Source organism: Gilbertella persicaria (genome assembly GCF_025201335.1).
Source record: "Gilbertella persicaria strain CBS 190.32 chromosome Unknown B0P05scaffold_29, whole genome shotgun sequence".
NCBI classification, from domain to species: domain Eukaryota; kingdom Fungi; phylum Mucoromycota; class Mucoromycetes; order Mucorales; family Choanephoraceae; genus Gilbertella; species Gilbertella persicaria.
In genome coordinates, this window is record NW_026251990.1 from 252322 (window position 1) to 277132 (window position 24811).

At 36.9% G+C, this 24811-nt stretch overlaps 12 protein-coding genes across 12 annotated transcripts; 8 read left to right on the forward strand and 4 right to left on the reverse strand.

Moving 5' to 3' along the window:
* Nucleotides 1-22: 22 nt before the first annotated feature.
* On the forward strand, nucleotides 23-1379 carry B0P05DRAFT_548807 (uncharacterized protein). Its single transcript, XM_051579064.1, has 3 exons — nucleotides 23-393; nucleotides 473-498; nucleotides 564-1379. Exons 1-3 carry the CDS (start codon nucleotides 294-296, stop codon nucleotides 1323-1325), a joined length of 888 nt encoding a protein of 295 aa, XP_051433234.1. The 5' UTR covers nucleotides 23-293; the 3' UTR covers nucleotides 1326-1379.
* Nucleotides 1380-2151: 772 nt separating this feature from the next.
* On the forward strand, nucleotides 2152-3651 carry B0P05DRAFT_473401 (major facilitator superfamily domain-containing protein; the record flags this gene model as incomplete). The annotated part of the gene is made up of 7 exons (XM_051574733.1): nucleotides 2152-2364; nucleotides 2410-2511; nucleotides 2551-2598; nucleotides 2650-2704; nucleotides 2755-2831; nucleotides 2876-3278; nucleotides 3326-3651. The coding sequence occupies 7 exons, from the start codon at nucleotides 2152-2154 to the stop codon at nucleotides 3649-3651; spliced, it is 1224 nt and encodes a 407-aa protein (XP_051433235.1).
* B0P05DRAFT_580259 (Pre-mRNA-splicing factor SPF27) lies at nucleotides 3648-4422 on the reverse strand (the record flags this gene model as incomplete). The annotated part of the gene is made up of 4 exons (XM_051582003.1): nucleotides 3648-3936; nucleotides 3982-4249; nucleotides 4294-4320; nucleotides 4368-4422. The coding sequence occupies 4 exons, from the start codon at nucleotides 4420-4422 to the stop codon at nucleotides 3648-3650; spliced, it is 639 nt and encodes a 212-aa protein (XP_051433236.1).
* A 644-nt stretch (nucleotides 4423-5066) lies between these two features.
* B0P05DRAFT_573037 (uncharacterized protein) lies at nucleotides 5067-5468 on the forward strand (the record flags this gene model as incomplete). The annotated part of the gene is made up of 2 exons (XM_051581476.1): nucleotides 5067-5154; nucleotides 5182-5468. The coding sequence occupies 2 exons, from the start codon at nucleotides 5067-5069 to the stop codon at nucleotides 5466-5468; spliced, it is 375 nt and encodes a 124-aa protein (XP_051433237.1).
* Nucleotides 5469-8995: 3527 nt separating this feature from the next.
* On the forward strand, nucleotides 8996-10696 carry B0P05DRAFT_548823 (aldehyde dehydrogenase domain-containing protein). The gene is made up of 4 exons (XM_051579065.1): nucleotides 8996-9077; nucleotides 9119-9622; nucleotides 9678-9757; nucleotides 9799-10696. Exons 1-4 carry the CDS (start codon nucleotides 9023-9025, stop codon nucleotides 10645-10647), a joined length of 1488 nt encoding a protein of 495 aa, XP_051433238.1. The 5' UTR covers nucleotides 8996-9022; the 3' UTR covers nucleotides 10648-10696.
* A 1089-nt stretch (nucleotides 10697-11785) lies between these two features.
* On the reverse strand, nucleotides 11786-16170 carry B0P05DRAFT_573039 (uncharacterized protein; the record flags this gene model as incomplete). Its single annotated transcript, XM_051581477.1, has 5 exons — nucleotides 11786-12089; nucleotides 12139-14099; nucleotides 14133-15478; nucleotides 15529-15833; nucleotides 15884-16170. 5 exons carry the CDS (start codon nucleotides 16168-16170, stop codon nucleotides 11786-11788), a joined length of 4203 nt encoding a protein of 1400 aa, XP_051433239.1.
* Nucleotides 16171-17196: 1026 nt separating this feature from the next.
* B0P05DRAFT_548828 (GTP-binding protein rhoA) lies at nucleotides 17197-18176 on the forward strand. The gene is made up of 6 exons (XM_051579066.1): nucleotides 17197-17264; nucleotides 17317-17412; nucleotides 17463-17550; nucleotides 17614-17723; nucleotides 17780-17914; nucleotides 17970-18176. Exons 2-6 carry the CDS (start codon nucleotides 17317-17319, stop codon nucleotides 18120-18122), a joined length of 582 nt encoding a protein of 193 aa, XP_051433240.1. The 5' UTR covers nucleotides 17197-17264; the 3' UTR covers nucleotides 18123-18176.
* On the forward strand, nucleotides 18115-19173 carry B0P05DRAFT_548832 (CYTH-like domain-containing protein). Its single transcript, XM_051579067.1, has 4 exons — nucleotides 18115-18368; nucleotides 18408-18483; nucleotides 18527-18648; nucleotides 18692-19173. Exons 1-4 carry the CDS (start codon nucleotides 18207-18209, stop codon nucleotides 19160-19162), a joined length of 831 nt encoding a protein of 276 aa, XP_051433241.1. The 5' UTR covers nucleotides 18115-18206; the 3' UTR covers nucleotides 19163-19173.
* Nucleotides 19174-20538, reverse strand: B0P05DRAFT_548838 (phosphatase 2C-like domain-containing protein). Its single transcript, XM_051579068.1, has 6 exons — nucleotides 20352-20538; nucleotides 20223-20303; nucleotides 20041-20172; nucleotides 19776-19997; nucleotides 19603-19686; nucleotides 19174-19554 (listed from the first exon to the last, which is right to left on the reverse strand). Exons 1-6 carry the CDS (start codon nucleotides 20452-20454, stop codon nucleotides 19181-19183), a joined length of 996 nt encoding a protein of 331 aa, XP_051433242.1. The 5' UTR covers nucleotides 20455-20538; the 3' UTR covers nucleotides 19174-19180.
* A 344-nt stretch (nucleotides 20539-20882) lies between these two features.
* Nucleotides 20883-22503, forward strand: B0P05DRAFT_548841 (glycosyl transferase family 4-domain-containing protein). Its single transcript, XM_051579069.1, has 5 exons — nucleotides 20883-20941; nucleotides 20995-21257; nucleotides 21298-21442; nucleotides 21487-21700; nucleotides 21744-22503. The coding sequence occupies exons 1-5, from the start codon at nucleotides 20900-20902 to the stop codon at nucleotides 22478-22480; spliced, it is 1401 nt and encodes a 466-aa protein (XP_051433243.1). The 5' UTR covers nucleotides 20883-20899; the 3' UTR covers nucleotides 22481-22503.
* Nucleotides 22458-23397, forward strand: B0P05DRAFT_548849 (uncharacterized protein). Its single transcript, XM_051579070.1, has 6 exons — nucleotides 22458-22536; nucleotides 22579-22630; nucleotides 22684-22793; nucleotides 22836-22993; nucleotides 23042-23146; nucleotides 23198-23397. The coding sequence occupies exons 1-4, from the start codon at nucleotides 22517-22519 to the stop codon at nucleotides 22900-22902; spliced, it is 249 nt and encodes an 82-aa protein (XP_051433244.1). The 5' UTR covers nucleotides 22458-22516; the 3' UTR covers nucleotides 22903-22993; nucleotides 23042-23146; nucleotides 23198-23397.
* Nucleotides 23376-24489, reverse strand: B0P05DRAFT_598108 (pectin lyase fold/virulence factor). The gene has a single exon (XM_051583166.1). The coding sequence runs from the start codon at nucleotides 24401-24403 to the stop codon at nucleotides 23402-23404; it is 1002 nt and encodes a 333-aa protein (XP_051433245.1). The 5' UTR covers nucleotides 24404-24489; the 3' UTR covers nucleotides 23376-23401.
* Between the last annotated feature and the right edge of the window lie 322 nt (nucleotides 24490-24811).

Genomic DNA, 24811 nt, shown 5'->3' on the forward strand with positions numbered 1-24811 from the left:
TTTTCTCTTTTTCCATTAGTATGTTGAGATATATTTTGCCCTTTCTTACTTTATTTGCAACGACTACATTAGCACAAGTAGTGAATCATATCGTTGTATTTGGTGACTCCTATTCGGACACAGGAAATAACCAACGACTATCCAACGGACCTTTATGGAGTGAACACTTGGCAGTGGGCTGGAACGCCACTCAAGCCAATTTTGCTTATAGTGGCTCTGTCTGTAATAATGATCTTTATTCAGACCAACCTGATAGTGAAACCTATATACCAAGTATTGTAGATCAAGTAGAGATGTTTTATAAACAAAACATGTCTTTGAATATGCAAGAAGTTGCTTTTGCCTTTTGGGTGGGTGTGAATGATATCTACAAGATACTAGAGCAACATCAAGGTAGGTCTGTAAAACCATTGCTTTGTTACTCAAATTGTTTGTTACAGATCCAGCTATCATAAGCCAAGAATTCAAAAAGTCGTGGATTGCATTGGTACTCAAGTGGTAAGTTAAAAAAAATAAAAAAAGGGGGGGGTGACAATGGCAACCTATTAAATCAAGGAACACAGCGTCAAGTGCGTCAAGTATTTTCTGCTCATAAATTCATTGTGTTCAACATGCCACCTATGGAACAGATGCCGTTTTATGCCAATACAGAATTTGCTAATACAAGAGAAAAAGCAACCAATGAATTCAACGAATTCCTTCGAAAAGATATTGAAAAAATGAACAAACATCTTCAGGCCATTGAACTTGACTTGGTAGATGTACACAGACTCATTCAAGACATGGTCGAGAAATCAGACTTGTTTGAGATTAAGAATGTCAAGGACCCTTATTGGGATGTCTGTCAAGGACAATGCGATGATGCTATAGATAGCTATGTCTGGTGGGACAAGACACATTTGACAGGTGGTGTGCATCGCTTGATTGCCAACAGTATCTTGATGTCGGGTTCATTAGCTGAAGAGACATCACTAAGCAACGATGTGGATGTGAATGCCTTGTTGAATGAGCCCAACTCACACTATCGATCTGCTATCTACAAGGCTAAAAAGAACACAGGAGCCATGGCTAAACAGATTGAAAAACTTAAGAAAGAAGACACATCGACATCAGCGGAGAATGATTTGGAAGTAGATCAGGATGATTCGCATGCTGGATTCATGTATTTGTTTATCTTGTGTGCTGTTCTTGCTTGTGCAGGTTTCTTTCTGTATAAAAAGAGAAAGGGCAGCCATTTGGCAGCTTTGTCTGGTTTGATAAAAAATAACAACAACAGTGATCGAGGAAGATTTATGCCTTTAAGAAATATGGATTCAGAAGTATAGAAATGTGGTCAATTGAAAAAAATAAAGAATTGACAACAATAGAAACGATTCAATTGTTATATATATATATATATATATATATTTATTTTTCTTTCTCTTTCTCTCTTCCTTATTCTTTTTCTTTACATCATGTCCACTAGGCTGAAAGACGATAATCATTGGGATGCTTGTTTATTCAACTACATTCAAGGTAGGCATACACTCATATACAATCATCTATTTAGCCACGTCACACAGATAAAAGCATGAACTGTATTCATCCTGAAAAGATTGCTCTTAAGCATTCTAAATATAATTCAGAACAAGATAATGAGGATACATTGGCTTATATCAGTGATTCCTCTAGTGATTCTATTGTTCAAGACAATGAGAAAAAGAAGCGTACTGTTACTTCTTATGATCTCCAGACCTCATTTTATCTTAAATCAGTCTTTTTCCAAGTCTATAGTTGCCAGCCCAAATTGACAAAACAACAAAGGGCACAAGTACAGAAAAAGACAGGTTTGCCTTCTCGTAATATCACTTATTGGTTCTCAAATCATAAAAGAAGATTCAAAGATACACTCTTGGTCTATCGTAGCATAGTAAATGAGTCTAATGGGGCTATCAAGAACTACAAGGATTTTATTCAATGGCGTAGAGATCATTATTTGCCTGATCAAATATCACAACAAGAAGTAGATGAATTATTAAAAAATTGATAACTCCACTTGAAAAACTTTTTTTCTTTTTTCTCTTTTTTTTAATCAAGATGGAAAAACAAAGTATTGAGAATAAAGAAATTCTTGAATCCCCACAAATCCATACTGTGAATCAAACACCATGGATGGCTTGGGTTGTTTTGTTCTTTGTGATCATGTTGAATATGTCTGTTAACTTGAGATGGTCTACATTTAGTCCAGTATCTTCTATTTCTGCTGAATACATGGATGTGTCTATCTCAAGTATTACTTGGTTATCCAACTGTGCTACTTTAATCTTTATTGCCATTAGTATCTGCACAGGATGGATATTTGAACATTATGGCATGAAGACTTGTGTAAACAGCATAAAATAGACATACATCCTATACTCATACATTTAGTTTTTGTTGGCTGGCGCGACAAATATTATAGGAAGTTGGATTCGATACTTTGGTACTTTTGCACCCCTTCATCAACGCTATGCTATTATCATGTTTGGCCAGGTAAAGAGTTGTTATGTACTTATCTAACCAAGATTTCAGTGTGTTGCCTCTATTGCTGAACCTTTTATCATGAATATCGGTACTCATGTAAGACAATTCTTTTTGATTCTTTATCAGTTTTTAATTTTCCGAATTAAGTTTGCAGCTGTTTGGTTTGCTACTCGTCATCGTGTAACTGCAAATACACTTCAGGGTAACAAAAGATCAGATAAGACATCTTATCACTAAATCTCATTTGTCTAGTTTTACCATTGGGTATGATTGTGGCTACTTTATCTATACCTAGATTGATTGTTTCCCCTGAAGATATTCCAAGAGCTGTAAGTTGACTTATTATGACACAACTCAATTAACAAGCGATTAGTTATTGATCACAGCTTGTATCTCCACTGCCTTTAGCCTTCCTTTCTTGGTATTACCCGCTGTTCCAAAAGTGCCACCTACAGAAAGTTCCAAAGTGCCTCGTCTGTCTTTTCGTCAGAGTATACGCATCTTGTTCAAAAACCGCAATTTCATCTTGCTTGTGTTTGTGTTTAGTATTGGATTTTCTTTGTTTGCGTCTGTGGTGGCCATTACAAACACTATCTTTCGACCTCAAGGATTTACAAATACTCAGATAGGATTAGCTAGTTTTGTACGTATCATGAGTGGTGTAGGAGGTGCTATCCTTGCTGGTCGAATCACAGACTGGACAGGCCAACACGTACTTGTACTCAAGATAGCTGCACCCATGACAGTAGTGACCACTGTCATTTTATACCTTCAAGGTAAGACTGTAATTGCATGAACAAGTCTAACTTTGAATTAGATTTAGTAGACACCTATGCATTTATGATGGTCTCTTGCTTTCTTCATGGTTTCTTTGTCTTTCTCATCTTGCCTATTTCCCTTGAATTAGCAGCTGAATGTACATTCCCTGTGTCTGAATCAGTGAGTGCTTCTGTTCTCTGGTTATTCTGTCAAATCAGTTCATTCTGTACGACACTCATAATGGACGCATTACGTGCAGGTCCTGATGCTTCCCCACCCAACAACATGAAGCATGCCCTTATTTATGCTATCGCACTCGCTTGTTTTGGTGCCATCCCTTCCTTATTTCTCAAGTCTGATTTAAAGCGTATTGAACGCGACCATGTTTAATGTTTATTGTATTTTCTTAATTCCTCCACTTCACTTTCAAGTGCTGCACAAGCAATTTCGACTTGAAGATTTTGACTGATTAAATCAGACCATTTGTTTTCCAATGACTTGAGTGCAGCTGCAACTTGTGTTTGATCGTTTTTACGTTCTCGGTTGATCTCGAGGATTTGGTTGCGTAACTGTTCCGTATTGGATTTGATCAAGGCAAGATCAGCCTCTAATTGATAGTTGTGCACTCGCCAAGCATTGGCACCATACGTTTGAAGTAATTCCAAATTAAACATACTATACATAGGATGAGTTCCATGTATGCTATGTTGCTTTGTTTACCTTCCAGCTTGTGATTCTAACTGTGACTTGGTATTATTGACAGCTGCTTTCCAACCTTCAATATCTTGTTCATCTTCAGGGCCTTGAAGTTCATATCGTTTCGTGTCCAACACATCGAGAGGTTGCTTTCTTTCAACTCGTTCTAGTTCTTGTTTCAATAATGAATCATGTTGAAATAAATCAATCGTGAGGGGTAATGAGGAGCGTTCTGTTCTTTTCATACGACGCATCTCTTGTTCGATTAAACGCTCAACTTCTGCTTTGGTGTCTAGTACAAGATTAATAGGATGCATACGATAGAATGACGCTTACTTTCATCAGCCAATTCGCGATCCACATCTAAATACACTATGGTCAAAAGTAGTTTTAACATGTTTCAGACTTACATGGAAGTGCATCAATCATCATGTCGGGTCCATTGGGTCCTTCAATAGCGTGCATTCCCATCTTATGTTTGTATGTATAAGTAAAAAAGAAAAAAAGAAAAAAAAAACCAGACTTCAGTCACAGTATAAAAGTAAATGCATGCATTAGAATACCGCTGAATGGTTTTCTTTCTTTTCGTTATTGTACTTTCTTATGCCAACATGTCCAACCAATTCATTATTCCCAAGCATGTCCCTTCTTATCTTGATCCAGTTGTCAGAAAAGAACTTGTTTTAAAAGGTGTATCCTATTATCTTTTGCAAGCTTTCGTCATACCAGTCCCTAAGAGGTACATCCAATCACAGGCTAAAAATATGGAACGGCAAAGTGACAAACAAGCTAAAGATATAATTCTATTGCAGTATCTCTCGCTGGACAGATGTGCCTGATCGTGAAGCTGAAACAACTGTTTCGACTTTACAGACAGATGTAAATCCATTTAGAAACGAACACCTTTCTATCTCTGACATTTCCCAATGATGGCAAATTTCAACTGTCAATAGACAATTCACACTGAGGGAAATCGATATGAGGAGTTTATCTAACGGCCATGGGCAACAAAGCTGCGTGATGATGATGAAAAATGATCTTTTAGCTAGCATACAAAAAGTTTCCAACTACATATAGGTTTGCTTTAAGCATTTATGTATTGTAGCGCCATGGACAATGTCTTATTCCTAGACAATAGGAAGGGCACATCTCAATTAATGAAAGATGTTTTTGGCACTTCAATCCTGCATGATTTCCGTATGTAACAACAATTGATATACAAAGATATCAAGGATAAGTTTCCTGGAGATATCAAAGACGAAATTGAAGGAATCTTTGATGATTATGCCAAAGAAAAAGACCTGTTTGAAGCTGATAAAAGCGTTAGTTTGCTTTATTTGAAGGCTGAAAACCATGATGTTTTCAGAATCATAAAGTTTGCTGCCAATTTGATTGACGAAGTTTCTGAAGAAGAAATAGTCGTTCCAGAGAATCACTTGACGGTAAGCTTTATTCACCTAGCCATGAAGGTCATCTTCAAGAAAGATACCAAGACATTTCCTCACGTGTAATCATCAATTGAAAAGTGTTAATATATGTCTACACTGCTTCACTAATTTCCTTTTTTGTCTGTTATAGGAGCAATCATGCCAGCGATGCCTGTAGTTGTCACTCTAATTGCAAGAATTCTCGCGTCAACAATGGCAGAGCTATGCAAAGAGACTTTGACGAACTCAAACCATTCAGCTGTAAGGGCAAGAGCAAGAAGGCCAAGGACTTGACGGAGATCATCAAATACAGCAAGAAGACTATTATCAAGTTCAAATATAATCATTTGATTACATTTGTGGTTCAAACTAAGTCTTTTTTTTTTTTTCTTAATAATTACAATGAGTAGCATTCATATTAACATATCTTGTATGTAGATGACATTTTCCGCTTTTTTCTTTCAAAGTATGTCAGCAAGATAATGGTTGCTTTTGTGTAAATCGAAAATTGACGAAATTTCAATAATCACCTTGAGCTTAACCAAGAATAGTGCTTGAGTGAAATGTGATTAACAAGGACCAACTACACGCTGTGAGAGCCGAACTTAATCAGGCTATAGGGAATAGCTGCTACCTGCAATCGTTTGAAGAAATAAAAGTGCAAGAAGAAAAGAGTTGTAGAGGCTTAGCGATAGTTTGAATTTATGAGTTTAGATTTATACCTATTGAATGGCTGGACACAGCAACATGTGCGTCCCAAACAAGTTTCCAAGAGATTATCTAGAACTTTGCTCTGGTTTCTAATGAATGATGGAGCCAATGCTTTGCTTTTTCTTTTTCTTTTTGATCATCTTGCTAGATAGAATGGCCATGTATGTTAATGATTACCTACAAGGCCTGATTTGATAGGACCAAGGTGTAAGGTAATGCCTGGTCTATGCTCAGGCTTTGCATTTTGTTGCTCTCAAGTCGAATTAATTTTGCCAATTTTAATTCCAAAAGACGCCTTAGAAAAGCCATAAGTCGAAATTTCAAGCATACCTAATGAGACAAAGCGATGCTTGTCAATTTTAAAGGGTTCTTTATGCAAAAAAAAAGGGAGTAGGTCTTTTCTTTTCTTTCTTCACCTGAGCTATCAATGTCAATTGAATACTTATCAAGCAATTCACTGCCACAAAAGTTAGTCAACTCGACTTGATTCAATTCATATAACTCACCAGCTCAATGGATCAATGGATCAAGTGTCTTTTTCATGAGGTGTTTTATTTGAACAAGCAATGTAGTAGTACATAAATTATTTATACAACAGATACGCCAAGCAAACACATGCTTCAATAGTAAAGAAGACAACAATTCATGCACTTCTTCTTCTTTTTTTAGGCATATGCTCAAATCGATTCGCCTTTTTTGTCTCAGAAAACTTGGTTTCTTTTTCTCAGAAGTATTTGAACACTTCCTCACCTCATTTTGGTTGGATCAGACCTAGATTGGGTCATTCCAAAATTTTCTGATCGAGTTTTATTTTTTTTTATCTTTACGGACCTCCATGGATTCCCTATGGGTCAAAAACATAAATTTCGCCCAGCAGCCAGACCAATGGTACCATTCAACTTCTGGACTTGAAAGAACATGTTTTAAATGAAAAAATGGGCTTTTTTTTTTTTTTTGATAATGTAGTTGTCGAGCAATGGCGGATTAAAGAATAGCTCATTTAAGCTGTGTTTTGAGCATTTTTGCTCTAGATGTCATATAGAAACCATCAGTAATGGAGCTATGAAATATACTATGTAACTCTTGACGTATCAAGAAACATACAAGAATGAAAATAGGAGCATTTTGTAATACAAATGTAGATGTAAACGGACATAGGACATACAGGTCGTGTTGTGCGTCTCGTCAATTTAGATCAGACCTTAAGGGGATGGCATTAAAAACTTATATTTGTTTCAAATTCACAACCACAAGACCATAAATAATCCCTAAAATGTATATATGAGTGTGGAAGTCTCTCGTGATCTCTTTATCCCTTATATGTTTGGAAGAATATTAAAAATAAATAAAAGAAGCTTTTCCTCATCCCCGTTCTATACGAGATCATCAGACTCCAAAAGACACAGTAGTCAATCTATAGTCAAGGAGTAATAAGAATATAGCGATTTCGAAGTTCAAAAAGGTATTAAAGAGACCTCACAACAGTTGGCATTGGATGGAGATTAAAATCAAAGGACAACTCCAACTCTTGCCGCTGCATCAAAAATCGAGCTTTTGCTTAGAGCTATATAAAGATGCAGTTTTTCGGCTTTGATACAGTGACAAAAGTTGTATATCTTTGCCTTTTGAGTTTCTTCATACAGAGAGCACAACAGATTTGCTACTAAAATATTGAACAAATATGCAGAAATGGTTGTGAGATTTTTCGCTCATATCTCATCATTTCTGTAGTACAACTAGCAGACAAACACATACACCAAAAACTAGTGCGTTGGATGCATATTTAAGTATTTAGTCTTATAAATAGCTTCATCTTTCGTCATTTGACAGCAGGAAGAAGATTAAGAGGTTTCAAATGAAGGATTTTCATGAGTAGTGCCCTTTGGATTTGAGAGGTTTTTGGTCGTTTTTTATAAGTCGCATTTTTTTTGTCCAAACTAACTCCAAAGATACCATGGATATTAGTAAGCATGGTTTGTAGGTACTTGAAGTAATCTATGTGGACACAAACAGGCTTTATGCTGCCTTTATATGTCTAAAAAAAGAAGAAGAAGTGCATGAATTGTTGTCTTCTTTACTATTGAAGCATGTGTTTGCTTGGCGTATCTGTTGTATAAATAATTTATGTACTACTACATTGCTTGTTCAAATAAAACACCTCATGAAAAAGACACTTGATCCATTGATCCATTGAGCTGGTGAGTTATATGAATTGAATCAAGTCGAGTTGACTAACTTTTGTGGCAGTGAATTGCTTGATAAGTATTCAATTGACATTGATAGCTCAGGTGAAGAAAGAAAAGAAAAGACCTACTCCCTTTTTTTTTGCATAAAGAACCCTTTAAAATTGACAAGCATCGCTTTGTCTCATTAGGTATGCTTGAAATTTCGACTTATGGCTTTTCTAAGGCGTCTTTTGGAATTAAAATTGGCAAAATTAATTCGACTTGAGAGCAACAAAATGCAAAGCCTGAGCATAGACCAGGCATTACCTTACACCTTGGTCCTATCAAATCAGGCCTTGTAGGTAATCATTAACATACATGGCCATTCTATCTAGCAAGATGATCAAAAAGAAAAAGAAAAAGCAAAGCTTTAAATACAAAATGCCATGCTAGTTATTAGATGCTCAAGTTTTTATCTCTGGTGATACGCATTAATCAAATAGTTAGTGTAGTGTAACTCAATGTGCATGATATTGGTTTAAAGGGGCAGACTGTGACTCTTTATTTATAATATGGTTTTGGCTGTTTCCGTCTTCGTGTGAAAGTTTAGCAGCAAACAATAGCCAGTATTGAAACATAAGACAGTCGCTATGTACACATAGTCAATAGCTCTTGTGACTCCGAAACTTTATCACATATAAATATCAACTTCATGCTCTAATACTTTCTCTTTTCCTCTCTCTTCTAAACCAAACCCGCATTATGACTCCATCCGATATTGTTACTGTTAAAACTTCCAAAGGCAAAGAGCTTCAAGGTAAAGCAAATAGACACAGATATCCTCTTATAGAATGATAGTCCACACTTATTTGTTTATCAATAACGAATTTGTTCCTGGCCATGGTCCATTTATCGAGACCATTAATCCTACTACAGAAGAGGTTATTTGCACTGTTTCTTCTGCTGATGAATCCGACGTGGATGCCGCTGTCAAGGCTGCCAAAGACTGTTTCAAGAGTACTTGGCGCAAAATCGCACCTGCTGAACGCGGCCGTCTCTTGAACAAGTTAGCTGATTTGATGGAACGCGACAAAAATGAGATTGCTACTTTGGATGCACTAGATAATGGCAAAGCTTTCACTATTGCTCGTGATGTGGATGTGACAGATTCAATTGGCTGCTTCCGTTATTTTGCTGGTTGGGCCGATAAGATTCATGGTAAAACAATTGATACTACGTTCGATAAATTGTGTTATACACGCCATGAACCACTTGGTGTTGTTGGCGCTGTTATTCCTTGGAACTATCCTACCATGATGGCTGCTTGGAAATTTGCTCCTGCTTTGGCTGCTGGTAACACAAGTAAAGTATTTAGAAAAAGAGAAAAGCACGTAGTTAATTGCTTTCGACTCAATAGTTGTTTTAAAGACATCTGAAGTGACACCTTTACCGTTATACAAATTTGCTGAACTCGTCAAAGAAGCTGGATTTCCTCCTGTAAGTACTTCATGCAACATTACATATACTCATGTATGCAGGGTGTCGTCAACATTATTACAGGTTATGGTCATACAACTGGTACCTACCTTAGCAGCCATCCTCTTGTGAGTAAGATGGCATTCACTGGATCTACTGTCACAGGTCGAAAGATCATGGAAAGTAGCGCTGGTAGTAACCTCAAAAAACTTCAGCTTGAATTAGGCGGCAAGTCCGCCCAGATCGTATGTGCTGATGCTGACCTTGCTAATGCTGCTGTTCATGCCCATGGTGGTATTTTTAACAACCATGGTCAAAGTTGCAATGCAGGATCCCGTATTCTTGTTCAAGAAGAAGTGTTTGATAAATTCTTGGAACTCTTTATTGCTGAAACCAAGAAGATCGTGATTGGTGATCCTTTTGACGAAAACACCTTTCAAGGTCCACAAATCAATAAGTCTCAGTTTGAAAAGATTTTAAACTATATCGAGATTGGTCAAGCAGAAGGCGCCAAGTTGGCTTATGGTGGTAAGCGTTGGGGAGACAAGGGTTACTACATTGAGCCTACCATTTTCACACACTGCAAGAATAACATGCGTATCATGCAAGAAGAAATCTTTGGCCCTGTGGTTGCTATTGCTACATTCAAAACCGTTGAAGAAGCAATTGAGATGGCCAATGACTCTAACTATGGTTTGGCTGGTGGTGTATACACTTCAAATCTGAATACAGCTGTCACTGTCACTAATGAACTTGAAGCTGGTACTGTTTGGGTCAATTGCTTTGATATATTTGATCAATCAACGCCTTTTGGCGGTTATAAGCAATCAGGTTTCGGTAAGGAACTTGGTAAATATGCTCTTCATGAATACACCCAAGTCAAGGTAGTCAAAATTCAAAGAAGCTTGTAATTCGAAAAAGAGATTGCTGTGGTACAAAAGAAGAGATCTATTGTTACGCTTTTTTTTTTTTTTTTTTTTTTTTTTTTTTTTTTTGAAAATAAACGTTATCTTTGCTGCTCTTTTTTTCACAAAAGAAGAGACTTTTAACCCTGAATCTAAGAAATACCACACATCAATGCAAGAGTAAAGAGATCACGCACTCTTAATAAGAAAAAATCTCCCAAAAGTCAGACTATTGAAGAGATACATCAAATTCAAGAACAATCGTTTTTAAATAACCTCAAATGAACTACAGAAGCTGAGAAAAAAGCCCTTCGACATCACCATAGAACTGAATACTCTGCTCGCAACAAGCAATGTTTGAAAAAGAAGAACAAAGACATGACCAAAGGCAGTAAAAGTCTCAGTAACTTTTTCAAACCTCGTAATGATATTTTGGCTCTTGAACAACAAGAAGAGATAGGACGGATTGCATATGCTAGACCTATGAGTGTAAATTGCCATGATCAAAACTTAGATTGAGATCCTTCCAAGATTAAAAAATGAAAGGAGGCTTATACTCAATTGACAGCCATTGTTCAACCTACGATGAGCCATACTTTTGAGCAGCAAAATTCGAGTACTTTTGAGTATGCCAAGTACCAAGCTGCTAGGTTCTACACTGAAGAGTTTATTAGCGGCACCAAGAAGACTGTTGGCTCAGAGAAAGCAGCCATGCTTTTCTTTTCTGGGCCAAATGTCAAATATCGTAGAAATATGATCCGTAATTGCCTTAACAAATTCTTGGATAAGAGCTATATCTCTACTAGCAGGAAAGGGAAGCATACGCACTTGATAACAATGGTGTAAATACAAGTACATAGAATGTTTTAGAACTGTTTCTTGGGGGGTTTTTTTTTGAAGCTACTCATTAAGAGTTGAATAAAAAAAATAGTGCTGTACATCAAAAAATCCTTTGACTGTTGTGTCTTCATCATTGTACAATTCAATGAAAAGTTGAGTAAGGCAGAGAAGACAAAAAAGTGCATGTAAATCGTGACTGAGTCACATGTGGGCAGTACAACTAAAGAAAAAAGAGTACTTCATTAGTATCAAAAGAATATTGCTTGAAAGGAGCTTGAGAACATAACACACATAAAGAAAAAGTTTATTCTGGTTTCTGTTGAGCTTTAAACAGTATGTTGCTTAAATTAGAAGCTCTAGAAATAATTCTTTCTTGTTGGTATGATGATAAGGAAGAAAGACTTGTAGTAGATATAATAGACATTCGCTTCTTGTCATTCTTGATACTGAATGCAGCAGAAAGACGTTTGTTGCTATTCCTGTTGTCTAAAATTGATCTAGTGTAGCTAGATGAGCGATTACTGTTATATGTCGATACAGACAATCGATTTGAAGAGATGTGAGATAGGCGATGAAGACTTTGTCTGACATTCTTGGAGGCATGAGATCTATGCAACAAATATAAATACAACTAGCTTTTTCTGTAAAGTCATTTACCCTGTTCCTGTTAATTTGGTCTGTGTTGAAATGACTGAAGAGTCTGGATTAATAGTCGATATGGCTTGTGTAGAGCAGAATGAAACAGATCGTAGGCCCAGCTCATTATCTCGTACACGATTCATTAGCTCAGCTAGCAAATCACTGATAGATAATAACGATGTATCATCTTGTCCAACCAACTTATCTACCTGAGGTTCAATAAAAACAGCAGCTAATTGCCTCAAATTTTGGCTAATCATGACTTGTTCATGCTTCAAGTCTTTAATGGCATCTTGTAAACTGCTATGCACATGCTGTAACTGCTCTAGCTCTCGAATAATCCATTGATGTCGGTCTTGTTCTTCAGTACGCTCTTTCTGTTTATATTCTTGTTGTTGTTGATGTTGTTGTTGATGGTGTTCTTGTCTCTGTTGAGATTGATATCTCACATTGACACCCTCTGATACTTCATCAACCACTTCCCATACTTTGATTACTTCTTCTTTTCGATGGCGAACAATGGTTTCTAGCTCTGTCTTGAGTGCAAAGACTTGACGAGCAACTTCAGCAGCATCATCATACAATTGTGTCATTTGATTTCTTGTTTCATCTAAATCGTTGCTTGCTTGTCCTAAAGCGACTTGTACTTGAAGCAACTGTTGACGAGACTTGCTAATCAAATGACCAGCAAGTACCTTGAGACAATAAAGACTAGCGTCCAGTCTGGCAAGGTAACAGAGTGTAGAGAGTTTGGAGGCACATTGAGTTCCGAGTTGCTTTAGCTGTAGCGTCGACAATTCACTCTGATCTTGAGAAGAAGTAATTGATGAAGCACAACTGTCGTCTGTATCTTCATTCTGAGAATCATGCATGTCGCCTACAACTTCAGTCACCAAATTGGTATCTTCCTTCCAATCCTTTTCAACTTGTACACGCGGAACTTCATCTGTATCCAATCGCTCTAAAAGGCTCTGAAGCAACACTGGGGGGCGTACCTTCTGAAGCGCTTCTCGAGTCACGTCTAATTGTTGTTCAATCGTACTGTATTCTTTTAACAACTGAGCCTTCTCTTTATCCAATGCAATTTGTTTATCAAACAATTGTTGCGTGAATTTTAAGACTTGGTTCAATTCTGACTGAACTTGGTCTTGAGGTCGCTTGCTGTTATCGTCCAGTTCTTTTTCCAGACTGATACAAAGTTCATACATTTCTTTTTTGCTTTCCAAGAGTTTCTCAAGATGTCCATTGACTTCTTCAATGTCTTTTTGAATTTCATAAAGGTTGGATTGAAGAATATCAAACGAGAGTTCAAGTTGATCTAACGATGATTGACTCTGGTGCTTATCATATGAAAAATTCAGACGCTTGTTTCGCTTCGACTGCTTTGGTTCTTTTGTGGAATAAGGCGATAACGCCTTGTCTTCTTCTATCGAATAGTTCTTTGTCAACATGTCTTGTACGATGGACCATCTTTCTTTGACTGACTGCTTTATATTTTCATACTTTTCATCTTTCTCTTGTTCTAGTTGCTTCATGACTTGTTCTACAACAACTGTCATATCTTGATGAAGTCTGTTTCGATCATCACGCAAACAAATTATTTTGTCAATAGGCACTGTCTGTAGTATCAACAAGGATTGTAGCAAATGAATGACACAGTCTCCACTATCAATGGTTTGTTCTTCTTGATCCAAAAGGTTAAACTGTTGTTGCTTTCTTGTAGCTGCTTTTCTCAGTCGTTCTACTTGAGCAATCAAGTCATACTGAGCCAGCTCTAATTGACAGAAGCGATGATCAATGCGTTCAAAGACATCAAATAGCTTTTCAATTTTATCGTGCTGAAGTTCAGAGAGTTCCCAATCTGCTTGATGGACCTGTTCTACCTGTTCAAGTTCTTCACGAAAGGACATCATGACTTTTTCCACCAACTGGTCTGTGGCATCAAACATCTCGTGTGCTTCACGTAACTCATAACGCAGCTAAGTAATTGTCTTTTTCAACTGCTGAAGTACGGACTGTTGTTCTTCATCTTCTTTCCAGGTACCCATGATCGAATCCGTAATATAGGCCAGAGAAGACTCAATTGAATCTGTAAATGTTGTCTGATAATCAAAAAATGCTTTCAAGATCACATCAAAATCAGAATAATCCTCGTAGCTTGGATCGTCTTCTTTACGTTGAATTGTACTGACCAGCAACTGCTTCTGAGTGGCCATATGCATCTTTTTATCTTGAAAGAAATGTGACATGTTAGCATGCTGGCGCGGAGCATAAGCCACGATGGAGGTCCGATTGTATTCACTGGCAGAATCAAAGGGGCGAATGGTACCACTGAGTGAACTCAGGATGGATTTTGTCTTGTAACACGTCTTACGTTCAGCTTCTAACTGGAGCATTTTCTTTTTCAGTTCATCTGATTTGCAGACATCTAAAGGAGTTAAGCCCTTTTTGTTCTTGAGACTAAGGTCTGCATTGCCTTCTAAAATCAACACTTCCACTACTTCAGGCACACCACCAAACTCTGCTGCAAAATGCAATGGAGTGTTGCCAGTCGGATCTGCAATATTGACAAGTGAACCAAACCGGATCAAAAGCGAGGCGCACATGGCCAAATGCTCAGGCACGTTGGACACACCCATCATGGTCTCCGTCGTCTTTGAAGAAGGAGACGAAGGGGGTGTACTGGTGGTCGTCTTGCCTTCTTTGGGGTTGCTTTTTTGGATGCCCCACGTGATACCGTCTTTATCAAGACCAAAGCGAGCCAGGTGATGAAGTGCTGTCCGACCATAGTAGGTTTGTGCGTTCATGTCGGCTCCTGCTTGGAACAGCATGGTGATGGTGTCAAGCGAAGGTAAAGGCTTGGTTCGCATGGCATGATGAAAAGCGGTTAACCCGGTCTTAGCATCATGGTGGTTCACGAGTAAAGGACCGCCTTGATGGAAATTGTTGAGAGGAGGTGAACGCATCAACAAGGTTTGAAGTGATAGGTGATCATGTATCTTGATTGCTTGTAAAAAGGCCGATTGAACAATATGCACAAGGGGTGCAGCTGAAGGATCAAGGTAATCGATATCTTTCAAGGCGTCAAAATGTAAATGAGCAAGCGAAGAAGGGTAGTTTGGTATGGTTGTAAGCAAATGAGATAGTTTTGAGTAGTTGATAGGGTAATTGACAGCACAATGATTGGCTGCCACAGTGAGTTCAGAGCGTTTGATTCTCAATACTTGTTCGCAAAGCTGTACAATTTCGGGACTTCTTTCAGCGTATTGAATAGCAGACCAACCATGGCTATCTGTGATGTCTGGAGAAGCGTGATAGCTCAACAGCATTTTGACAATAGGCACATTACCATCTCTTGCTATCGATAATGTATTAGTCTATTTGTCTATCATGTGGTATTTTACTTACCAGCATACATGAGTGCAGTAGCATTTTTACTGTCTGTCCCATCTACATTGACTCGACCATCTTCCAATAACAATTGGATCACTTCTGCTTTTCCCAAGTAGCTTGCTAGACATAAAGGTGTAATACCTTTGATTTCATATTGAGGCGAATCCAAAGTAGCTGAGTACAAGTTGGGATGACATAAGAGGATGTTTTTCATGATATCAAAATGCGTTGCATTTGTTTGAGAAATCAAATGAAGATTGGATGTGTTGATATTAGACGCATCCAAATCCAAACCATAAATGGCACATACGATTGCTGTTCTATAGAGCAAGTCAATGAACCATCAGGAGCTTATCGTCTCTGTTATTACCTTCCGCGGCCGTCCTTGTGGTTGATATCAGCACCTGCACTGAGTAAGAGTCTGACCATGTTGGCATAGCCTCCAATCACAGCAATATTGAGTGGTTTGCATAAATACTCTTGATCTGTTTGAAGACTGTTTAAAAGCTCGGGTTTGTTTTTTAGATCGGATGGTATGACAGGAGAATAGGTGTTTTTTGAGTTCCACATGAATGAGTTATTAACATCGATGCTTGATTGGAGCATGATTCTCACTTTCTCTACATCATTTTTAGCTACTGCTTGTAGAAATTCCATTTTGAATAATAAAAAGAAAGAAGAATAAAGTGATCTCGAGAAAAAAAAAGGGGGATTTAATCATATAGAGAATTAAGGAGAGCTTTGTATTATTTGTGCAATGATCATTGTTGTTTGTTTTAAGATGCCGACTCACCCCTTCTCTCTCTCTCTCTCTCTCTTGTTGATAGTTCTATTAAAAATCTCTTTCTCTCATTACTTGGCTTATCATCACTGTCTTTAGGAGTATCAAAAGATAAGGTAGTGGGTGACCTTGTAGACTTCTTTACTGTCACGACACTTTTCTGTTACAATACAGTAGTTTTATGTTACCCAAAATAAATAAAATCATGCTGCTTTAAATGACCAATTGAATTGAATACTAAATCAAGCTTATGCTCTCTTATAACTTATGAATTAGAATCGGAGTTGCTTTATCTTGCAGGTATCGTGAGATATCCGTGCGTTAGAGTTGTACAATCATACTGCTGTCAATCAATAGAATGAGTCTGTTTAAAATCGAACCTTCCATCCATAATGACTAGAGAAACCCTTGCTATGGACAGACTGTGTTCCTGAAATAGTGTTGCCTAGACAACATAAATTCATTGTTTGAATTGATTTGAAATACATTAGCATTCAACACAATTCTTCAAATGTCCATGATTTATAAAGTGTAGGCTTTGTTTTCATGTCAAAACAAGAGACTTCTTTATTTTTTATGTGTCAATAGAAAAGGAGATTGAATCTACACACACATATATATCTGTAAAAAAAAAAAAAAAAAAAAAAAAAAAAAAAAAAAAAAGATCGACCATGGAACCTTTAGTACCCAAAAAAAAAAAAAAAAAAAATCTTGTTATCTTTAAGGCCCCGTCACTCTTCCGCCACAACTTTATTTTTACACACACACACAGCTATATGTAAGTTATACGGGTGAGTGACGTAGATTTCTTGGCTTATGGGCGGGCTATTGAATAAAAAAAGAAATTTTTGGATTGGTATTTTATATGTGAAAAGTCTCTCACTCTCTTTATTCCCTTTTTTTTTTCCTTTTCCTTTTTTTTTCTTTAATACTTTATTTTTTCTATTTTATTTTTTATTTATACAACTAGGTAAAACTATTTTCTTTTCTTTTTTTTATTCATCTTGTTGACTTGTTTCTAGATGGCCGAAATCAGAAGAAAGTTAGTTATCGTCGGTGACGGTGCTTGTGGTAAGACGTGTCTGTTGATTGTCTTTTCAAAGGGCACTTTTCCTGAGGTATACATTGGAAGAAGAAGAGGATGATAAATTTATGATTTTTGCTTTAGTTTTATGTTCCCACTGTTTTCGAAAATTACGTAGCTGATGTCGAGGTCGATGGAAAACACGTGGAATTGGCTTTGTGGGATACAGCAGGTAAGAAAAAAAAGACTAAAAAAAAATCGTCTTATTTTAGTCTAAGCATTTCTTTCAAAATAGGCCAAGAAGATTATGATCGTCTTCGTCCTTTGTCATACCCTGATTCCCATGTTATCTTGATTTGTTTTGCTGTTGATTCTCCCGATTCTTTGGAAAACGTCCAAGAAAAGGTAAAAAAAAAAAAAAAAGAAGAAAACAAGTTCTTTTGTACTAAACTTATTCATAGTGGATTTCTGAAGTACTTCATTTCTGTCAAGGTTTACCTATCCTTTTAGTTGGTTGTAAAAAAGATTTAAGAAATGATCCTTCAACAATTGAAGAATTGAGAAGAAATTCTCAAAAACCTGTTGGTTCTGATGAGGTAAAAAAAAAAAAAAAAAAAAAAAATAGGAGAGATAATAACCATAATTTATTAGGGTCAATCTGTTGCTCAAAGAATTAGTGCTTACAAGTACCTTGAATGTTCTGCTAAGACTGGTGAAGGTGTTCGTGAAGTATTTGAACATGCAACCAGAGCTGCATTAATGGTTTCAAAGAAAAAGAAGAAGTCTGGCTGTACTGTTTTGTAAAAAGAAAAAAAAAACATGGATGATTAAACTTTTTTTTGCTGAACTTTTTTTAAATTATTTTCTTTTCTCCTCTTTTTTAAAATTATGAGCAAAAGACCAGGAGAAGATTTAGAGGCTCCTGTTACTAAAAAAGTGTCTTACGACTATATTAGAGAACCTTCTATCTTTAACATTAAGCCAGTAGATGATGTTATCAAATACATTGCTGATTTTATTTCGAAATATTGTCATATGGAGCATGTTGAAGTAAGTATATAGCCTATGCTGTGTTCATAACTCGATTAGATTGAAGCAAAGCTCGGTGTACTTATTGATAAGCAAACAAATGAGAGAATAGCTATTGAGGCCCTTTCAGAAACAAGTAAGATCTGAACTGATGAAACCCATCTGATCTCATCTGTTAGTCATCGATCCAAGACATGCTCGATACTATCGTTTTGAATCCAACATGACACTAGAACAACACCGTCATTTTAATAACATGCTGAATGATCTTGTCAACAAGACACAAGCACGCGAATACAAGGTTAGAATATAACACCATCGCTTTGTTAGTTGACATGATTTAGGGAGAACGTATCAAATACAAACATACGATCGAAACAGATCGTTTTTATGAGATGCCAAACTCTCGTCAAAAATGTAGAGTGACTACAGACAAAGAAGGCAAGATTGTGCCTCATGGCATTATTGAAAAGCAACGCGTGGCAGACTTGAACATCCATGCACCCAACCAACTCTTGGATTATCGTATCTCCATCAATATTGAAAAGCCACAACCCAAACCTACCACAAGCCCTTCTTTCGAACGCAACAAGGACCGGATATCTTATCAACACGGTAATATTGCCTTTGATCTCACACAAGTTAAGGGACCTGATACGCCTACTCGCCATGAACTTGAGCTTGAATTTGCTGATGCCAGCCTATTAGCTCAAGAGAAGCTTAAATATGATAGAAAGGAGAATTCTCAGTATACACAAATGATAGAGATCTTTATGAACAACATTCGATTACTCAGTCGTAGTGCTCTTAAATAATAAAAGAAAGACTTGTTATTAATTTTTTATTACTTCAGGTTGAGGAGGAACAGGTTGTTTGGATGTCACCAAGATGGCTTTTTTCGCAGGCATAGTAGGTGGTGTTTTAGAGGCCATCCAATCATACCATTCTTGTGGCTTGCGTCTACGTAAAAAGGCAACAATGATCACTGTCATGTTATCACAGCCAATGCCAGACATATTGCCATTGTCTGCTAAGCAATAGTCCATCAATTCTTCACAGATGGTGGCAAGTGATTTACGTTCACATAGCTTACAGCGAATAAAATCAACCACTTGTTGGTTATTGAAGCAGTCCCAAATACCGTCACAAGCCAACACGACAAACTCATCATGATCTGTCAACAAATGTTCTGAAATATCGGGTTCAGCTACTCTGTGTGTCAGTATACAGTTATCTGCTTGTCTGATTTACCTGCCTGTCACAGCCTGAAGATCTGGTGTTAATTGGGTATTTTGCTTGAATCTAAAATCACCAATGGCTCTTGATAAAGCTAGACTACCTATATGTGTGTATATATATATATACATATACATATACATATAAGATATATGATGTCTTTCTCTCTCTTTTTTTTAAAAAAAAAATTACCATTTACACGTCCATTTTCCACATAACCACCTGCATTTTTTATTCTTGCTTCTTCTTTAGGATGTTTTGGTTTATGGTCTTGAGATAAAGGAATACCTTTTCCGTTTTTTGTACTAATCACAGCCCTTGAATCACCTGCATTGCTTACATATAATACATTGTTGGTAGGTAACATAGCCACAGTTGCTGTACAGCCAATATTGCTATCGACATAGTGTGGATCTATAGGCTAGATCAATAAGAAGCTGTCTATCACGAATGATACCTTTTGCTAATTCTTTATCCATGCCATAATATCCAACTCGAATAGCTTCTTTATAACGTCCAGACTGAAATGATGGTGAATTCAAAATGATTTCATGAAGACTTGTACCACAATAGTTGGCTACTGCATCACCTTTTTTTTTTTATCAAGTTAGAGTTACACACTCAAGTGAGATTTGTTACCTCCATGTCCATCAAACACTGCAAAAAAGCTTGTCCCGGTATTTTTATAAGAAGAAATGGTCGTATGTGCATCTTCCATACCTATCATGGATCAATCATTCTATTGCTAATTGATAAAGATGGACTTACTTGTTCTCCAACCTTGCATACAAGAAGCACCAAACATGACGCGTTTATCATTACCCTCTGTTGTTGACTTGGTTGTCATAGGTTCAGATAATGTTTGTCCCATTATGTATAAAAGAGAGATTATATACAGTTAAAATAGAAATATATATATAAATAAAGAAGAAAGGGTTAGAAAAGAAGTTTATTTATATTCTTTAATTAAAAAAAATCGCTTTAAAAAAAACATTACAGAAAAAAAAGTCTCCGCTTCGATTCACGTGACTAAAAGTGACAAAGAGAAGCCTATATATACATATATATATATATGTACATATAAGTCTAGGATGGCTTATATAATCTATTAGTCTGTCTATATGTATGCTTGGACCTATATTAAACACCATTCAACAATAAAATAAAATAAAATAAAAAACCTGAGTTTTAACCATAATTGCATCAATGACGTTATGACCTGTCAAATAAAGAAATACAAAAGGATCGTTCTCGATAAAAGCATTGAGATGAGTCATGGGTTGAATTTTTTGAGTGAAACAAGACTATCTATATGTATGTATGTATGTGTGTGTATGTATATGTATGTATGTATGTATGTATGTATGTATGTGTGTGTGTGTGTGTGTGCTGCTGTTAATCACCCATTTAGCATTTTGTTTCACACTTTACGGAATATGAAAATGATTCGTGGCATTCAATATCTTCTTTTACTTTATTTATGATGAAGCCATTTGTCAGTATGGTAGCTTCTGCTATCTCCAGTAGAGGAGAACACACAACACTCATTATATCTCTTCTGATGTCTGTCCTTGCCTTCTTGTTTGCTTATACAACACTTCCTAAACTTCGAGATACGTTCATGAAAGCCAATCTATCAGGTCGAGATCTATTAAAACCAAATAAGCCTTTATTGTAAGCAGTTGAGATGGGATGAAGACTGACACATCAATAGACCTGAGACAATGGGTTTACCCGTGGCCATCATCTACCTCATCACCTTATTCTTGTTTATTCCATTTCCTTTTATTGACTGGTTTGAAGATGCACAACTTGTTCATCAAGATCAGCCTCATCTGGATACATTTCCTTACAGCAAGGTAAAACAAAACACAACGTGGACATGTCACTCAATCCTTGCTAGTTGGGTGAAATACTAGCTGCCATTTTAGCTATTCAGTCCATGATTTTACTTGGTTTTGCAGATGATGTGTTGGATGTAAGATGGAGATACAAGATTTGGTTTCCTGTGATTGCAGGTATTCCATTAATGATCTTTTACTATACCAATATGGGTGTTACTTATGTGATGCTGCCTATGCAATTAAGACCTTATTTAGGGGATCTGGTTGATTTAGGTAAATCAAGATCACCATCACTTGTGATTTATCTATTTCTTAGGTCCCTTTTACTATGTGTATATGGGCATGTTGATTATCTTTTGTACCCATAGCATCAATATCTTGGCAGGTATCAATGGTATTGAAGCAGGACAATCCCTTGTAATTGGACTCTCTGTGATTCTAAATGATCTGCTTTACATCTTTAATAATCCTGATCGTGCTAGTGCAGAAGTTCATTTGTTTAGTCTGTATTTCATGATTCCTTTTGTAGGTGTCACAAGCGCTCTCTTGTATCATAATTGGTTCCCTGCCAATGTGTTTGTAGGCGATACGTTTTGTTATTTCTCTGGCATGACATTGGCCGTGGTGGGTATCATGGCTCATTTCTCTAAAACACTCTTGTTGTTCTTTATGCCTCAAATATTCAACTTTATCTATTCTTGTCCTCAACTGTTTCGGTTGGTCGAATGTCCTCGTCACCGTATGCCTCGTGTTAATCCAGAGACAGGACTCTTGGAATGCTCCACTGTCAAACCCAATGACAAGAAGCCTATTGGATTACCAGGACAATGGATACTCAAGACACTTCATGCCATGGGTCTTGTCAAAGTATTTGCGTATGATAAACAAGGGCGTATTGCTGAATGTAACAATTTGACCTTGTTGAACCTTGTCTTGGCTCATTTAGGTCCTACTTCAGAACGAAACACAACACTGGCTGTATTGTTGATTCAAGTATGTGCTAGTATATTTGCTTTTTTTATTCGATACAAGCTTGTTCATTATGTGTATTAAAAAAAATTCTTTTTTTTTTCTTTTTTTCTTTTTTATATGTCTGAGCATCCTTTATTGTAACTATCGATCTAAAGATGAGATCATACTAAGTTATACAGATATACAGAAACAAGTGTCTATAGTTCGCCCTCAACAAGTGTGAAGCAAGAAGTAAGTCTATCTAATGCGTGAATGATCTAGTAATGGCATAGGAAACCCATGAGACCAAAGAACAACAAAAACCAGTGATGACTGAATTTGCGCCACGCTCTTATCTTGATTCTACTGTTGTCCCTACATTATTAGAAGGCATGAAATTACTTGTGTCTGAACGGTAAGTGTATATCGCTACTGAGTTTGTCTCACCAGGGATTAGTCCTGCGGATCCTCTTGCATATCTTGGTCATTTCCTACTCTCACGATCCAATGAACAACAGAAATAAACTGTCTTTGAAATTGTCCTGTACTTCTCTTTAAGGTAGGACGAGTATATTAATTCTTTTTTCTCTTTTTCTGTCCTTTTTCATTAAATAAGTGAGTGAAGCATAAACGCATATAGTATACATAAACTTATGTAGTTAGATAGTATGGGCTTATTAGATAAAATTAAATCAAGTGTAGAAATGTGGAAAATTGAAAAATATACCAAGCGTAGACCTATTACTTCCCCTGATTTTGAACAAAAAGGTACAGATTGTATATATGCAACAAGCCATTGATACCAGTCTTTCTTATTAGATCGAGAATTTTATCGTCAAAACTATAAAGATGGTGTCTATCTTCATCATACAGGCAATGATACAGGTGGTGTCATCACTTCCATCAGCAGAAAGACAACACTGCTAAAAACAAAAAGTGAAAAGATAATGCGGTCCTCAGAAAACTATAATAACAATGTTCGATAAAATAAAATAATGTGCTTCATTTCCATAATAGTGTATTTTATTTCAAATCTATCCAAGAAGTAGAACCAAACACTTTGGTAAGCGAGTATTGAGTTGCTTGAGCATCAGTCAATAAAGTAGCAAAAGAGGCTCGGTTAGTAAAAGCACCACGAGCGCCTGTATTCTTGTGTTCAGCAAACAACACATGAGCAGTATGAGGATCTGTAGACTTCCAAACACTCCAACCAGCAGGTTGGATATGTGTATCCAGTGTGGATGATAAAAACACCACACGAGCATATTGGCTCCAAGGACGTCCCAAGTAACAGGTATTGGTGGCTTTTGAAACAGAAGTAAAGGATTTAGTGCTGGCATTAGGTGCGATAGGACCCGAAGGAACAGTCGCCTTCAATTGACATTGATTGAAATAGAATCCACCTGGTTTGTCTGCAGAGGCACGGTTATGAGCAGTAACATAACCTCCACCATTAGAAGCAATCACACAGTTTTGGAAATAACCCGTACCATAACCAAAGATGAAATCCACCGAGCCTTCAACATAACAGTTCTTGAAGAAAGCAGTACCGGCTTTGCTGATCATCAACGTGTCTTGAAAACCATAGATCTTGGTGTTATAGAAACCGATCTGTTGGCCTTGAACATTAAGAGCAACTGTGGCCACTTTACCTGAATCTTTGTAGACATTGGCAACAATCAGGTTATAGAAACGCACATTGCTGCCATTGACAGTCAAGACAGCCTTTTGACCAGCATGACTATTGGGGTCTTGGGGGTTGTGATCAATGGCATATTGGATATACACATTACCACTACCGGAATTCTTCAAGACAAGATTGGAGCGGTTCACAGTGACCCTTTCGTTGTAAGTACCTGGGGCAATGGCAATCGTATAAGCACTGGAACCACTAGGAAGACTATTCAAAGCACTGGTGATTGTCTTATAAGTACAAGAAGAGCAAACATTGACTGTCGTGTTTGCAGAAACTAAAGCAACAGCAGAGGAAACAAGCACAAGAATGGGTCCTAAAGAAAAGCGCATACGAATGGAATACAAGAAAGAAAGAAAGAAAAGAGATTTTCTTTTATAAGATACAAGATCAAAAGCTTGTACTCCATGTAATTTACACACTAATTTACCGAGCAAATGCTTATGCATAAATGAAATTTAGTTTTACTTTTGTGTCCCAATGTTTCATCTGCATGTATATGCTGTCTAAAAAAAATGCTTCATGCACCATAATATAACAAAGACCGAGATGACATTTCTTTATTTCATGACAAAAGTAGAGATGATACAACACTTTGAAGAATAATTCTGATTGTATGACATGCAATGTTTGACAGTAACATAGTACATAATTTTATTGTTTCCGTATGTCCATTGCCCTGAGATTGCCTGGATTTCAAAAGCAGAAGCGACCAATGCTAAAACCAGTTTATAGCCATT

Excerpts from the sequence above, each read along its gene's own strand:
- B0P05DRAFT_548807 (XM_051579064.1), top strand. The coding sequence starts at position 294 with ATGTTTTATAAACAAAACATGTCTTTGAATATGCAAGAAGTTGCTTTT. Across the intron at positions 394-472 it reads GATACTAGAGCAACATCAAG|TCGTGGATTGCATTGGTACT; the intron begins GTAGGTCTGTAA and ends GAATTCAAAAAG. Across the intron at positions 499-563 it reads ATTGCATTGGTACTCAAGTG|CGTCAAGTGCGTCAAGTATT; the intron begins GTAAGTTAAAAA and ends CAAGGAACACAG.
- B0P05DRAFT_548823 (XM_051579065.1), top strand. The coding sequence starts at position 9,023 with ATGACTCCATCCGATATTGTTACTGTTAAAACTTCCAAAGGCAAAGAG. Across the intron at positions 9,623-9,677 it reads TTTGGCTGCTGGTAACACAA|TTGTTTTAAAGACATCTGAA; the intron begins GTAAAGTATTTA and ends TCGACTCAATAG. Across the intron at positions 9,758-9,798 it reads AAGAAGCTGGATTTCCTCCT|GGTGTCGTCAACATTATTAC; the intron begins GTAAGTACTTCA and ends TCATGTATGCAG.
- B0P05DRAFT_548828 (XM_051579066.1), top strand. The coding sequence starts at position 17,317 with ATGGCCGAAATCAGAAGAAAGTTAGTTATCGTCGGTGACGGTGCTTGT. Across the intron at positions 17,413-17,462 it reads CAAAGGGCACTTTTCCTGAG|TTTTATGTTCCCACTGTTTT; the intron begins GTATACATTGGA and ends TTTTTGCTTTAG. Across the intron at positions 17,724-17,779 it reads TGGAAAACGTCCAAGAAAAG|TGGATTTCTGAAGTACTTCA; the intron begins GTAAAAAAAAAA and ends ACTTATTCATAG.
- B0P05DRAFT_548832 (XM_051579067.1), top strand. The coding sequence starts at position 18,207 with ATGAGCAAAAGACCAGGAGAAGATTTAGAGGCTCCTGTTACTAAAAAA. Across the intron at positions 18,484-18,526 it reads TGAGGCCCTTTCAGAAACAA|TCATCGATCCAAGACATGCT; the intron begins GTAAGATCTGAA and ends CTCATCTGTTAG. Across the intron at positions 18,649-18,691 it reads CACAAGCACGCGAATACAAG|GGAGAACGTATCAAATACAA; the intron begins GTTAGAATATAA and ends GACATGATTTAG.
- B0P05DRAFT_548838 (XM_051579068.1), bottom strand. The coding sequence starts at position 20,454 with ATGGGACAAACATTATCTGAACCTATGACAACCAAGTCAACAACAGAG. Across the intron at positions 20,304-20,351 it reads TATGCAAGGTTGGAGAACAA|GTATGGAAGATGCACATACG; the intron begins GTAAGTCCATCT and ends GATCCATGATAG. Across the intron at positions 20,173-20,222 it reads AGTGTTTGATGGACATGGAG|GTGATGCAGTAGCCAACTAT; the intron begins GTAACAAATCTC and ends AAAAAAAAAAAG.
- B0P05DRAFT_548841 (XM_051579069.1), top strand. The coding sequence starts at position 20,900 with ATGTATGTATGTGTGTGTATGTATATGTATGTATGTATGTAT. Across the intron at positions 20,942-20,994 it reads ATATGTATGTATGTATGTAT|CATTTTGTTTCACACTTTAC; the intron begins GTATGTATGTAT and ends TCACCCATTTAG. Across the intron at positions 21,258-21,297 it reads AAACCAAATAAGCCTTTATT|ACCTGAGACAATGGGTTTAC; the intron begins GTAAGCAGTTGA and ends ACACATCAATAG.
- B0P05DRAFT_548849 (XM_051579070.1), top strand. The coding sequence starts at position 22,517 with ATGTCTGAGCATCCTTTATT. Across the intron at positions 22,537-22,578 it reads ATGTCTGAGCATCCTTTATT|ATATACAGAAACAAGTGTCT; the intron begins GTAACTATCGAT and ends TAAGTTATACAG. Across the intron at positions 22,794-22,835 it reads AAATTACTTGTGTCTGAACG|TCCTGCGGATCCTCTTGCAT; the intron begins GTAAGTGTATAT and ends ACCAGGGATTAG.
- B0P05DRAFT_598108 (XM_051583166.1), bottom strand. The coding sequence starts at position 24,403 with ATGCGCTTTTCTTTAGGACCCATTCTTGTGCTTGTTTCCTCTGCTGTT.